We start from the raw sequence: 14,229 nt of genomic DNA, 5'->3' as shown, positions 1-14,229 counted from the left end.
GTGTGGTTATGTGGTAGTTGGCAAATGGTCGCACGTAACTGATGAACTCGGGCCTCCTGACAGATTACCCGACTTAGGGTTTTATTCTGAATGTGCATAAATAGCAGCAATTTCCTTGACAATCTCAAGTTTTTAATACCGGTACTTCAGGCTGGCTTTACTAAACTTCTCTAGTACCCTGATCACGGCTTCGAGAATCAATTAATGTGGATATTTCGCCTGTACTAAACTTAGGTAAGGCAAGCACACTGGCGTCGCTTTTAACCTTTACAGGCGCCTACATAAATTTATTGTATCATGCGTTACAGATGCCCACATAAAGTCATTGTATCACGGTTTACAGATGCCTACATAAAATCATTGTATCATACTTTACAACTCCTACATAAAGTCATTGTATCACGCTTTACAGACTTCTACATAAAGTCATTGTATCATGCTTTACATGTATGACTCCGGGGCCTCCGTGGTTCAGTTGATAAGCGCGCTAGCGCAGCTTAATGACCCAGCAGATTCTCACCAAAGCAGTCGCTGTGAGTTCAAGTAGAGCTCATGCAGGCTTCCTCTCCGGCCGTACGTGGGAAGGTCTGCCAGCAGGTCAGTGGATGGTCGTGTGTTTCTTCCGGGTTCTGCCCGGTTTCCTCCCACCATAATGCTGGCCGCCGTCGTATAAATGAAATATTCTTGGGTACGGTGTAAAACACCAATCAAATAAATAAATAAATTTACAGACTCTTACATAAAATCATTGTATTATGCTTTACAGACTCCTACATAAGTCATTGTATCATGCTGTGCAGACCCCTACATAAAGTCATTGTATCATGATTTACAGACTCCTACATTAAGTTTTAGTATCATGCTTTACAAATTCGTACATAAAGCCATTGAAACGTCTTCGCATGATTACATAGGCTTATTTTATGTTTCTTTCCTTTCTTCTCTTTTATTATTTACAAATATCTGTTTCTGTACCGTATGGGTCGCAGAACAACTGTAAATTTTATCATGATTTTTGTCCACCAAAGCTGCATTATAAATGTATATAGCTTAAACTACTACCAGACAGAGAGAAAAGGATGTTATCAATAAAGGAAAAGAAAAGAGAGATTTTCTAACTTCACAAAGGGCATGTATTATATCAGCCATTGCATCTTTTATTTATTTATTTATTTATTTACTTTTTTATTGTTGATATAACGCCATACCTGAGAATGTTTCATTTACATATTATGGGGGTCAGTTTTAAGGATGGAGGAAAACGGAATACCAGGGATAAAGAGCAGACCTTCGACATGTTGATACTGACAAACTTTACCACACGTGACATATAGATTTGCACTCCTTATTAGTGAAAGACAAGTGGTTTTCAGGGAACGATGTACTTGTTAAAAACGAACCCACGAGCTCCGTTCTCTGCTTAATGTCACCAAGGCATCATGAACAAAGAGAGCGAGATATTGTACAAATTCCAAATCCAAGACCAGGATTGACCCCGCGCCTTGAGTGACAGTTTGAGTGGCAAAGACTTTATCACCAAGCTACAATATGTGCCTTACGACGCGAGTATAAATCTGTGAGAAAATGTAAATCCATGATTTCGACGACAATGTATAAGTTCAAGGGAGCAAGATTAGTAACGTGTTAGAGGACAATCAATATGTCTAGTCAGGCTTGATGTGATAAGTATTTATGTTACATTTGTTTGGTGTTTTGCGCCGTACTCAAGAATATTCCACTTATAAGACCGCGCCCAGCATTATGTTGTCATTATTAGTAAGGTAGTTACTTATTTAATGATAATAACATAGTATTCAGATTCATATCGCAGACTATATCCGCGTATTGTCCATATATTAACACTATAAACAAACACGTGACATCAAGTGATTTTTATGCTTAGTTTTAGTTCTATAGTTAACAGAAGACAAGTCTCAAGTGCTTGTGAGTATTTCAATAACTTAAATCTATTGCCATAAATGTGAGGGTTTTTTCAGATGGTTTTTGTTGTTTTGGTGTTAGCAACGAATTTGTGACGATTCCGCCTTAACAGGTCTCTGTCAGAACTACCTCTCAAGCGTATATGTTGAATTAGGTCTTCTCTATGTGTTACCATAAACTTTCATACTAACCATGACCCCAGTGACCTCGGCGTTGTTAAAGATTTCTGTACAAAATTTGCTGGTGGTGGCAGTGATGTAAAGCAAATGAGGAGAGCGGCGCATGCGCTGTAAGGAGTATGATAAACGTTAAGCGAGGCCCAAGGTACGACTCAGTTGTTTCGTTAACCTGGCCGTCATATCGTGTGCAGGCAGTCTATGTTAAGGGTAAACGACTGCGGTAAATGCATGAACGCTTAGGGTGAAAACCAGAAGGACAAGCTAAAGGTATTCACAGGAAACAGAAACGTTTAGAATAGCTGAAACTTCAACGCGGGACAAAGGATGACCTGGATTTTATAATACAGATTAACAATATGCACTTTCAAAGAAGACCGTCATGCAGGCCAACTTTTATGACAAGAAGTATATAGATGGATAGACTCTTTCATTATACGGAGAAGTCTGCACCACAATTCCCCCCCCCCCCCCCCACTACCCCTCTCTTCAGGATACTGTATGGGCCCTGCAAGAACATTTCAGTGTATGGCCTGAAGGGCACATTCTGTTTGACGTGGTTGAGGGCTGACACAAACGTACCCGATTGTAGGTACCGGTATATGTATTCTGGTTTCCAGTGTATACATTGAAATAAATCCACTCCATTTATCCTACAACTGGCACAGTATTTTCTGGATTGGCCAACCTGAGAACTTTGCGAACTTTTGCGAAAAGTATATGGCTAGACTGAAAAGGTTTCTTCTGAACAGAGCCTGTAGGTATGGAAGGCGGTTAAGCCTAATACAGTACATGTTTAATCCCTATCATTTTTACCAGTGTTAACTTTATCATGGAACTCATACACCCTAGCCTAATCCAAGGCACTATACATGCACTATTACACATCCCACTTAAACAAACTTAGTACAATAGCTAATGCAACTTTTTATCACCAGCTAAATTGACTCCCCTGACGTAGAGCTCGGCCTCGGTCCTGTTTGTGTCCACTAAGAAAAGTTTCACTGACCTTTACAACTGAAACATGTCCTTATCTTTGACATACACTCATTCCCTAAGTCATCTGAAGTGTACATCTGTCAATGTCTGAATATGTAAACCATCTTATAATAATATTTATTTATTTGATTGGTAGTTTACACCGTACTCAAGAATATTTCAATAATACAACGGCGACCAGCATGATGTGGTAGGAGGAAACCGGGCACAGCCTGGGAGAAACCCACATCCCAATTAGAGTATGTAGAATGAATTTTTTACGTATTTGTTTATTTTGGATATAACGTCGTTTTCAACATTATTTCGGTCATATTTCCGGTGATACCACATGATACCTTACCGTGAATTTGGTTCCAATATTTTGGTTATACTATTATGTCCTTGCGGTTCATTATGGTATGAACAGACCACCGTACGAACCACTTCCTTGTCTCCCATCTATCTTCTCCAACAATACATCCAGCATGACTGAATTTTGTGAATTGCACTGTGAAAATGCGTCCTAAAAGCTATTTAAAACGACACCCAAAATCAGCATACCCTATGCTGCTTCCTTCTAACAGTAGCGCCTAGATGGTGTAAATGTCTTAAGGAAGAGGTCTGTGCCACAGAGGGACATCTACCTGCTTACCTTAGAGATGGATTATTTTCTTCTCGCTACGCTGACAATGTATTCCCTGTGTTCAAACGTTGTAGACAACGTTGTGACAAACGGTATGTATGTATGTATGTATGTATGTATGTATGTATGTATGTATGTATGCATGCATGCATGTATGCATGTATGTATGTATGTATGTATACACACCTACACAGGTTGTTAGCCCATGGGCAATTAACATATCGCCCATATAGGCTCGCCGGATGGAGACATACGGCTCAAATGAACAACCAAATCGCGCGCGACATCAGGTGATGGATTGCTCATTTCCACCATGATTGTTTTATTTGCTTTACCCTTTACGTTCTACTCGAGGATATCTGGATTGTATGAGAGTGGTCAGGTTCTTAGTGAAAGAAACGGACAGAACCCGGATATAGCCTCCGAATCCACTAGGTACTTCCTAAGGCATCCTATGCAGCAGTAGCTCAGAGTTTGCACACTTACGTTTTGCCGAAGGGCTATAGTTTGTCCACAGCTGGAAACCCTGTTCTGATTATAGACTGGTGACAGCACTGACGACAGCTAGGTACTATAGTCTATTTCTTTTATCCAGTCGCCTACATTCAACTGTTTGTAAAATAAGTCGTAATCGCTCTATATCTCGCTCTACAAGTCCATATTCTTGTGTAGAAAATGAAATTAGAACACCTTTTCTAATTTATGATGTTAAACTGCATAACGAAGGGCGACACCAGAAAGCTGCTATCCACTTTAATCTTAACCCTGTTCCTGGCACTGTCAGATATTTATTTATGGTATTTAAGCGCTGAATATTTTATGTTCATGCTAAAGAATGTAGGAGAGGAGGCCCACCTGATGGACTGTGTATCACAAAAAACACAACTCAAAACTGGAATGTTGCTCAGGAGACTTGTGCCGCCGATGGTTTAACCTTGGCTTCACTTACACCTGACATGACGGAAAACCTAAACATTACGAACGTCTGGGTCGGGGGTCGCACCTTTCGGGCGTGGAGCAGAGGTAAGAACAAGAATACAAATTATTTTTGTGGTATTAGTGGTGGGTATACATAATCTTCGTCGCAATGGATATTATAGGTTTGGTTTTATCTTCAGGCTATTGGATGTATCCAAAGACGTGGTTTCTCTGAGTTTTAAGGGCTAAATTTATATAACTCCTATTTTCAGATAATTCACCATTTTATTTCGGACAATGGGCTGGGTGTGTGAACAATTCGTACCACACTGCAAATATCCGAGAAAATACCACCCTGAGCGAATGTCTCCAGTCCTGCTCCCTTTTCCAACGTGCACTCTTGAATGTAAGTCAGTTGTCAGTTATTTCAGCTTTCCAAATGCAAATGCTAATGGATTTCATCAGTATAAACACGTGACAAATTAAATAAATCTAGATTGTCATAGTCACGACAAATCCATAACCACGAAAAAGAAAGGCATATATACGACATACACGAAGTTTTCTCAGAAAGGTCTACATCAGTGATGGTTTTCGCTGACTGTTAGCATGCTGCATGCCCACTGGTAAGGAACGGAACATATCCCACGAACTCCCAATCAGCGTGGGTTATGTTGTTCTCATCCTATCATCGGAGTGCGCAAAATCCCTAACATGTTCACCATTAACTCTGAAGATTTTCAGGTTATTGGCGTGGAAAAGTTGTATCATGATTTCTAAAGTCTGAACCTTTTCATGCAGATATGCGAATGTTTATATATTGTATGGAATTTGACAGCAACTCCTTTTCTAGAAGCATCATGTCCAGCCTACATGTGAACATGTTCAATATTACCTGTTATTGTTAATTTCAAAGTCATTTCGATCTGAACTTTCAGAAATTTCACATACTTTATCATTGAAAATCGTTGACAGAAGCTATCCAAGATATCAGCAAGGAAAATGTAACAGCACTGATTGAAAAGACAATAATTATCTTTTTGAAATGAATAATTTGCATACGTTCACCATGAGGAAAGGCACAGAAATTTAATCAGCGAAGATGAGGTCTTCTAGGTTGTCTGTATATAAACTCCCACACCCGACGATTTCGAATGCCATATCTATGTGAAAGCCGATAGCGTCCACATCCTATCTCCCTAACTCGACCGTATCAAAATCCCATAAACACGCGATTTTTTTTACACATGTCTGGATTCGTACGCGTGTAAATAAAAAATAAAAAAAAACTCACGCGAATTTCATGGGATTTTGTTGTGGTTGCCTAGCCCAGATTGCGGAAGAAGAGTGAACGACATCGGCTTAAATGATGATCAGTTCAAAGTTAGACATACAAGTTCATGATTATAAGTCATTGAATGGATACGGGCTGGCGTGGACGAATTTTTTGCGTGGCTCCGGAGCGTAAACAAGCTTGAGAATTCACGCTTCTGCCACGCAAAACCATAAGCCATACCTCTTTTCTGTTAAGTTTCAATAAAATTTGTCCGATTTCACAAAAAAAAACTTTCCTCATCTTAGTCTTAATTAAGTAAGTTTTCTGTTGGTAGCAAATTCATGGCAAACTTAACAACATTTAGCGCCCGAATTACATGTCTCATGTACAATGACGGCCGCCACAAATAGCCCAGCAGGAAGTTCCACTAGCGAGGCACAAACTACGACCACACATATTTAGTATTCGATTCTGACTGGCTGGCTGAAATACTATTACATCTATACTGGGAGAAAACTCATCGCACGCACCATGCACATCACAGCGCCTGCGCTGCTCTATACGAACCCTTTACATCACTGCCATCACGAGCAAATTTTATACGGAATCTTGAATAACGTCAAGGTTACTGGGGTCACGCTAGACAAAAAGTGAAGTCTGAAAACACAAACACTCTGTATCAGTTTTGTCTGTTTGTGTTTGATACACATACATTCTTTTTATCTAACACATGCACAACCTTATTCTAACGCACACCTGAAACAACTTCACTGACAAATGCTGGTTATGGGTCGTCGGAACATGGTGATGGGGTAACCATGGCTGGTACACGAGGACGCCGTGGTAGAGACAATGTCGAATACAACCTTAAATTGAAAACAAACAAATGGTTAGGATACAACCATCACGAGTGTATACACACCTGGCAGAAACGTAAACTTTCTTCTGTATTTTCCGATTTTATCGTAGAAAACTCACTGTGTATGTACGAACATTGGCAGCAGTGAAGTGAACAAGAAATTGGAGGGCTGTACGGACCCTTTAAATTGGACAAGTGGACAAGGGAATAAAACACATGTGTTCTCAAGTACGTTTTAATATTTTCTCATAATGCTTGTGTCACTGATAACTTTTGAGAATTCCTCTCAGATAAATTGCGGGAATTGCTGGTAACCGTAAGTAATGTACACTTGTAAATGTATTGCAAACACATAGTTCCCTAAATTGTGTTCTCCACAGTGTAAATCTTCCTGATAAATGTAGTAAGTTGTCGTTTAGTCAGGTTACACCGGATGTAAATGTTATTTACCGATGTATAAATTGTATGTGCAAGTAATGTGCATGAATAAGGAATATTATTAAAAACCTTTTACAAATGTTCATTCTTAATTCGCTCGATCATTCGTCTGCAGGATTGTTCTTACAATATAAGTGATCGGTTCCTGACCAAAGTGCTGACAGGCATTTACTACACCGCCGCAGCTTTAACCTGGGAGTTTTGTCAGGTAGCTGGAGGGGCGTTTAGCTCACTTCGTGTACCTCGGACTCCTTCTCCCATAAGCCTGATTGGCGTCGTATATATAAGACGAAAAAAATCATGAATACGGCCTTAAACATGCTTTTTTTTTTTGGCAGTGAGGTCTAAAAACATGACCGAATATCGAAACGGCTTCGAAACTTTAACTGTCTCTAATAATTTTACCATCGAATTTCGCATATCCAATGGAACGCTACATGCCTTGTGCCAGTCTAGTAAGTATAGGTGAATAAACAATAAATTTATGAATTTTGGAGTTTAGAAGTTTATAACAACATACTATTGTGGTACATTTAAAAGAACAAGATTTGTAAAAAAGCATAGTATACATGAGCAATATATGACTTCCACCTTGAACTGTAATTCAGACTTCTGAATGAAACATTCACATTTGCATCAGGTCTGGATAATGTATTAAAATTTACCAGATGTTATTATGTGTTTCATGTTTAATCATTTGTGATGCACTGCAGCTGACAACATGTCTGCGATACGATCTGTACCTTATGGTAATAGCGGTACCTTTTTATGGACTTCCAATAAAACGGTTCCATTCGAATTTGCCGGTGATGATTGCGAAAAAAGTGGAGGACTGGGGATCGGATTTACTAGGCCAAGAACTATTTGAACTATTAAATGACACACAAGTGTGGATTGGAGTGTCTTGGCTCAACTGGCGATTCCTTGACGGTATTTTGCTTTCACCTTCTTGAATCAAAATTACAATTAAGTAAAAGTATTTCCACAAAATGTCAATAATACAAGAAATCAGAAGAATATTTTTTTTTGTGAAAAATACTTTAAACACTGGTGCTTATTCCCTGAAATAAAGGTACGATTATTTGTGACTTTTTCCCCTCCATTTATTAAATATACCAATATTTTATGCTAGGCTTACTTAAATTAAGTTTGTTTCTTTGTCGAAACTAGGAACAAACGTTTCCTCACTGTGGGTAAACTTCACACCCTCACTGGATGATGGCTGCTTGATCTGGAACCAGACTGGTTTAGCAACTACAGACTGTTTTCAAACTGTTTCCAAAGGGCTTTATGGGCTTTGTGAAAAAAAACCCCCACGTGGTGAGTGCTAAACTGGTGACCTTGATAGAATTTAACAATTTAATACACGTTTTTCAGCTTCACTGTATTGACATATGACATTCGGCTATGTTCCGTTAACGCTGCTAGATTTCTGGTAATACACTGCCACTTAAGGGGATTCCACATCATGTATTGCCTTACGAGCCTTCTACGGGCTTTAATGAAAGGAGGAGGGTGACATTTTACCTACATATACGTTTTTTGCTTTAGCCAAAAAGGATATTTCTCCTTGCCGTATTTAGGCCTACAACTTGGACAAATTATTGCATTGTGTGAAGATGACATAAACGTAACTTCAGCCATAAAGAGCTAACAGAACACGAGTATTTAATTTAACCGAGACTAAATTTTATCTTCAAAAATATGCTACGTATTTTAAACGCTGTGCGCATCAACCTGATGCTGTTTTTGTTACGCTTGTTTCAGTAGCTACAGCGACCCCTGGTCCTGAAGTCAGCTGCACAACCCAGTCACGGACGCTGTCAGCCATGGTTGACTCAAACAGTTTATTTGGTAATTGTTATCCGGCGAAATTAAGCAAGGAACAGGCAAACACTTGCAATGTATAACACACTGAAAACCAAAAACGAAATCTGATCGTCTATAGTCACCATAGTTTATGGTCACCATCAATGATTATAATTTTATTCTTCCAATCAAGCATTCCAAATTTAGGTGGTGTAAAGTAAAGATTTCAAAGTACTTTGTTCCGGTAGAAATGGCTGCGATAGAAGAAAAACCTTCTGAAACTTAATTGTGATAGGCTCTTAATTAAAAATGAACATTTTTAATATCTCATTTTTCAGGTGTATATATTGGGGTCGGTGTGAGTGCTGGGATTCTCCTCGTCGTGGGTATTGTCCTGATCGTCGTCTGCAGGCATGTCTAGGATTTTTTATCTGTTATCAGTCAATATATATAAAATGTTTCTTGTTATTTTAGTTTATACTTTGCGTATATTTTTAACAGCAGTTCGCCTTCTGTATAACAGTGAGGTCGCAAGCTCACCGAATCCATCTCCGACTGGTTCAAACCGGAAGACCGTCCCATGATTGAAAATTTCTTGAGAAAGGCCTTGTAAACGCTAATGAACAGAACAATAAATTGGAATCCGAAAAGAAATGAGACATTGTTATTTGCATGTTTGTTTCTACAGTTCAGTTAAGATGATGTGTAATACTACGTGTTCTCCTAAAACTTTTCAGGGTTCGCGGATCACGTCGGACAGACAGGTCGTCCAGTCTCGACTATCAGACAGAGTACACCGATGACAGATACGCAGTAACCTCCCCTGACCTGACAGCGGGTAGCACGACGGCTAACCTCGTGGAAGGAGACACACAGGCATCGAATATAAACCAGCGAGATTCCTTTTCCGACCTTTATTCCAAAGTCAACAAGACGCCCCTAAATACAACTGCAATAAATGGCATGGGTTATTCTGCCACAAGTGTTGATGTCCAAACACCAACCTCTGACGCTGCCATTTCATTCCTTGGAGATCAGATTAATCCTGTGTATGATCATCTCAGTATTCCAAATGCAAAACGCACACGTGGCATTGATACATCTTCCACCTATAACCACGTGGCGAATGAGGCGGGGCGTGGAGATGGGGTGGGGCAGAATGACTAATGACTGGGGAACGGGCAAAAGCTGAACAATAGTAGGCCTATTGGCTTTCTATTTCTTGATGAACACCAGTAACTGTTTTGTTTTCGTTTTTTTTTTTTTGGTTTTTTTAGCTTTTTCTTGACTTTCTATTTTGATAATATCTATGTCCTCAAAGTTTATGTATAATTTACTACTTTAATGATGTCAAACTATGAAATCGTCTATACCTAGCTCAAGGCATCTTAATGTGGATTGTGTCTGTGACCTACTGTTAGACACCATGAATGTAGGTTATACATTCCGTTAAATATGTGTCACGAATGTAAGATACATTATATAATTACCACTGTAATTAAGGCGTTACATATAGGAGAACATTTGGAGGCGGTAAGTGTTTAGTTACGTTTTTTTTTAATGTGTTTACGACCTTTACAATGTTCTTAATATAACTAAATAAAAATGCAATTATACGTACTCTCAGATGTACTGAAAGCTGAGTGCTGGCACTGATTTAAATCATTTAACACCATTTAAAACTTACATATAAAAGAAATGATTTAACATTGTTAAGCCATGGACTGTCATACATTTCTTGATCGTAATTAAATTTGTATATAATGTTTCCGAGCTTTGTTTCTTCCTTTATGGACAGTCGTTTTAGACTGGTCGAGTCTTCAGATTGCAGAAGAAGTTTTAATTCAGCTTGCTTTGAGTAGACATAAGGGCAAATTTTATATTTTACTCTTACATCCTTTAGTTTTGGATAGACGAACAGAAAGTGATATTCATCACCTGTGCAACCTTTTTTACAAGCTTTATAGAGACGCTGTGACCTGTCAGTTTTAGACCATCTTCCTGTTTCGATCGGAAATCTGTGACTGGATGTCTGAAATTTACTAAGGGCTTTTCTGTGGATTTCATTAAGTGACAGAAGATATTGTTCAAGGCGGAAGTCTGTTTGTATATCTTAATATATATTCTTCCCTTGGAAGATGATTCAATATTACTGAATCATTTCTGGAGGAACTGATCTTTGTGTGTTCCAGGGCTTTTAAGAGACAGGTTGCACTGTTTACAGCTTGTGAGTTCCATATAAAGTTTTGACCAGTTGTGTATAGAATTGATTTAATATTGTTAAGCCATGGACTGTCATAGATTTTGATTGTAATTAAATTTGTATATAATGTTTCCGAGCTTGGTTTCTTTACACTTGATGATCTTAACTCAGATTATCTTAACGACCTTAACTCAGATTATTCTCAGGTACAGTTTTATATACAAAGGGTAAACCCCCTTGTTCCCCACAGACTGTAAAATTTGGAGTTGACCGTTTCACTCCCAGTATACGTTTATAACATTGTCAGTAAAAGGACGAATGCCAATTGCATTTAGTTTTTCAAGGCCCCATATTTCACAACCATACAGAGTAATAGATATAATGATTTTGCCAAAAAGTCTCAACTGGATGTCAACAGATAAATATAGATTTTTACATTTTCGATAGAGGCCAAACAAACCTTTTGTGCCTTGAGACAAAGACGTGTTTTCTAGCTGCCGAATAAGTTCCTATGTGTTTTATTGCTGTGGCCTACTTAAACATATTCCGTGACGATCTCAATGACGTAGCCATTGAACTAAAACGATAATAAAGTTTTTGGCAAACGTTTGCAGAATATCAAGATCTTAGTTTTCTTGGTGTTGACATCTAATTCCCATAAAATACAACAAGTTTCAAAAACATCCAAGGCGTTTTGAAGGCCGCTCTCAGTTTCTGGTATTATGATAGTGTCATCTGCATATAATAAAATAAATAGTTATATATACACTTCAAGGTGGACTGTCATGTCATGAGATTGACGAGATACAACATCGTTAGGCATCATGAACTCTTCTAGGTCATTCAAGTACTGAGAAAAAAGTAATGGCAAAAGATTCTGTCCCTGTCTTACACCGACTTCACTCCGGAAGAATTCAGATTTCGAGTTTTTTTTGTTATGACAGAAGATTTAATAACCTGATTCATACTTCTTATCAAGTCAAAACACTTCTCTCCGAATCCCTCATTCAGTAGTCTGAACCACAATCCTCCTCTCCAGGCAGTATCCATTGCTTTTGAGAAATCTACATGTGAACAATACATTTTTTTTCGTACGCAGGTAGTATTCAATAATATAATGCAATACCAAAAGGTTGTCCATGCACCCATAACCTCTCCTGAATCCCGTTTGACTCATTTAGTATCTCCATACATTCATAATAATCACCAAGCCTCGTACTAATGATGCTTGTGAAGAGTTTGCCCAAGCAACTAAGTATAGTAATAGCGCTATAATTTTCCAGGTATTTAATGTTGCCTTTGTTTTTGTAGATTGGCTTTATATTACTGAGAGGCCAGGATTCAGGAATAGAATCCATGATCAGGTTAAATAGTCTGTCATAGATGAGGATCATTATGCTAGCCGTGTTTTTGATATATTGGCTAGTAACTTCGTCCTGACCAGCAGTTTTGTTGTTTTTCATGGCCTTATCTGCATTCTCTATTTCTGTGTAACTAACTGGCTGATCAAGAAGTACATTCGCAATCCGCAGTATAAGCAGTCATGAGCTTCTAAATTGTTCAGTCTGTCAATGAATCTGTCTCTATATATAAAGTAACTTGTTTTCCGTTGCTGCTTATATTCTTTGCTAGAGTATTTTAATTTGATTCATTCTATGGTGATTTGTATTTGCGGTATATAGCTCTTTTTTGCAGAACTTCTTTGCGTTTTGTTGAGCACTGTTCATCAAACTAAGGTTTATGGAAGCGTCTGTTACTGTTTTTATGCGCTCGCCTGCGACCAAATGTTTTCTCAGCGCTTTTCACCAGACAGTTCGTGATATTATCTACGACTTGATTGATTTCCATAGATCTATTCTGGTCACCCCCAAGTCATCTATACGATTGCTCAGCTCTAAGGTGGTGTGGTAGATACTGTCAACAACATTGAGATCAATATTTCAACATAAAGTCTACACTTGGCTCTGTCGCATTTAAACAAAAAGGAGGGGAGGGGGGTGTCGCCACTAGGTGACCTCGGTTAGTTCAGAAGTTCGTAAGGTGAGTGTTGTAGGACAATGTACATCGGACAGTAGATCATTAAAATCCAAGGCCCCACAGAGTCTGTAATCATATGAAAAAGATTTGGACTTACGATGGCATAGTCAATTAAGTTTATGCCTCTAGACGTTGATTTTCTCAATTCCTTTGTTTTCACCAACCTTTATACGTTGGTTTCCCAATTCCTTTGTCTAGACGTTGGTTTCCCAATTCCTTTGTCTTGACCAGTCTCTAGACGTTGTCTTCCCAATTCCTTTGTCTTGACCAGTCTCTAGACGTTGTCTTCCCAATTCCTTTGTCTTGACCTGGTTCTAGACGTTGGTTTCCCAATTTCTTTGTCTTGACCAGTCTCTAGACGTTGGTTTCCCAATTCCTTTGTCTTGACCTGCCTCTTGACATTACTTTCCCAATTACTTTGTCTTGACCAACTCTCCCATTTACAATTATAAGATTTGACTTCGTGCAAAACTCAGTCAGCTTGTGACCCCAGCTGTTTACTGACTTATCCATGGTGGATCGTTTATTGTGCATCATTATGGTCCCCTTGTACAAAGCTTGAGAGAATCTCGTCAGTTTCCGAGAAGTCCTGGATGCATCTCGATCTAGCATCTAGTCACCCAAGATGCACACGTCAAAAAAATTTGGAGAGACTCTCATGAAATCATCACACAAATCAGAAAAACATTGCCAACATGTAGAGAATTTTTAGGTGGTATATACACACACCCCAGTAACAGACCTCGCCCAAATAACTGATGAGAACCATGTAACCACATTACATATGAGTTGTCGCCCTTAATTTCTGCGAAATACATGGAAATATTTTTTAACCAACAGTGCGACGACCTGCGAGTATTTTTCTTCTGTTTCCCGACGGTATTGACAATATGTTAAAGTTTGCAGTGCCAATAATGTCGTGTTCATTTAGTCTCGTTTCAGTCAACATCA

General features: G+C 38.7%; 1 protein-coding gene across 1 annotated transcript; it reads left to right on the top strand.

Moving 5' to 3' along the window:
• Positions 1-8,073: 8,073 nt before the first annotated feature.
• On the top strand, positions 8,074-11,264 carry LOC135461804 (uncharacterized). Its single transcript, XM_064739044.1, has 5 exons — positions 8,074-8,159; positions 8,400-8,549; positions 8,997-9,083; positions 9,377-9,449; positions 9,776-11,264. The coding sequence occupies exons 3-5, from the start codon at positions 9,059-9,061 to the stop codon at positions 10,203-10,205; spliced, it is 528 nt and encodes a 175-aa protein (XP_064595114.1). The 5' UTR covers positions 8,074-8,159; positions 8,400-8,549; positions 8,997-9,058; the 3' UTR covers positions 10,206-11,264.
• The last annotated feature ends 2,965 nt before the right edge of the window (positions 11,265-14,229 follow it).

The sequence above is a fragment of the Liolophura sinensis genome, chromosome 1, assembly GCF_032854445.1.
Source record: "Liolophura sinensis isolate JHLJ2023 chromosome 1, CUHK_Ljap_v2, whole genome shotgun sequence".
NCBI classification, from domain to species: Eukaryota; Metazoa; Mollusca; class Polyplacophora; order Chitonida; family Chitonidae; genus Liolophura; species Liolophura sinensis.
This window is presented reverse-complemented; position numbering and strand designations above follow the sequence as displayed.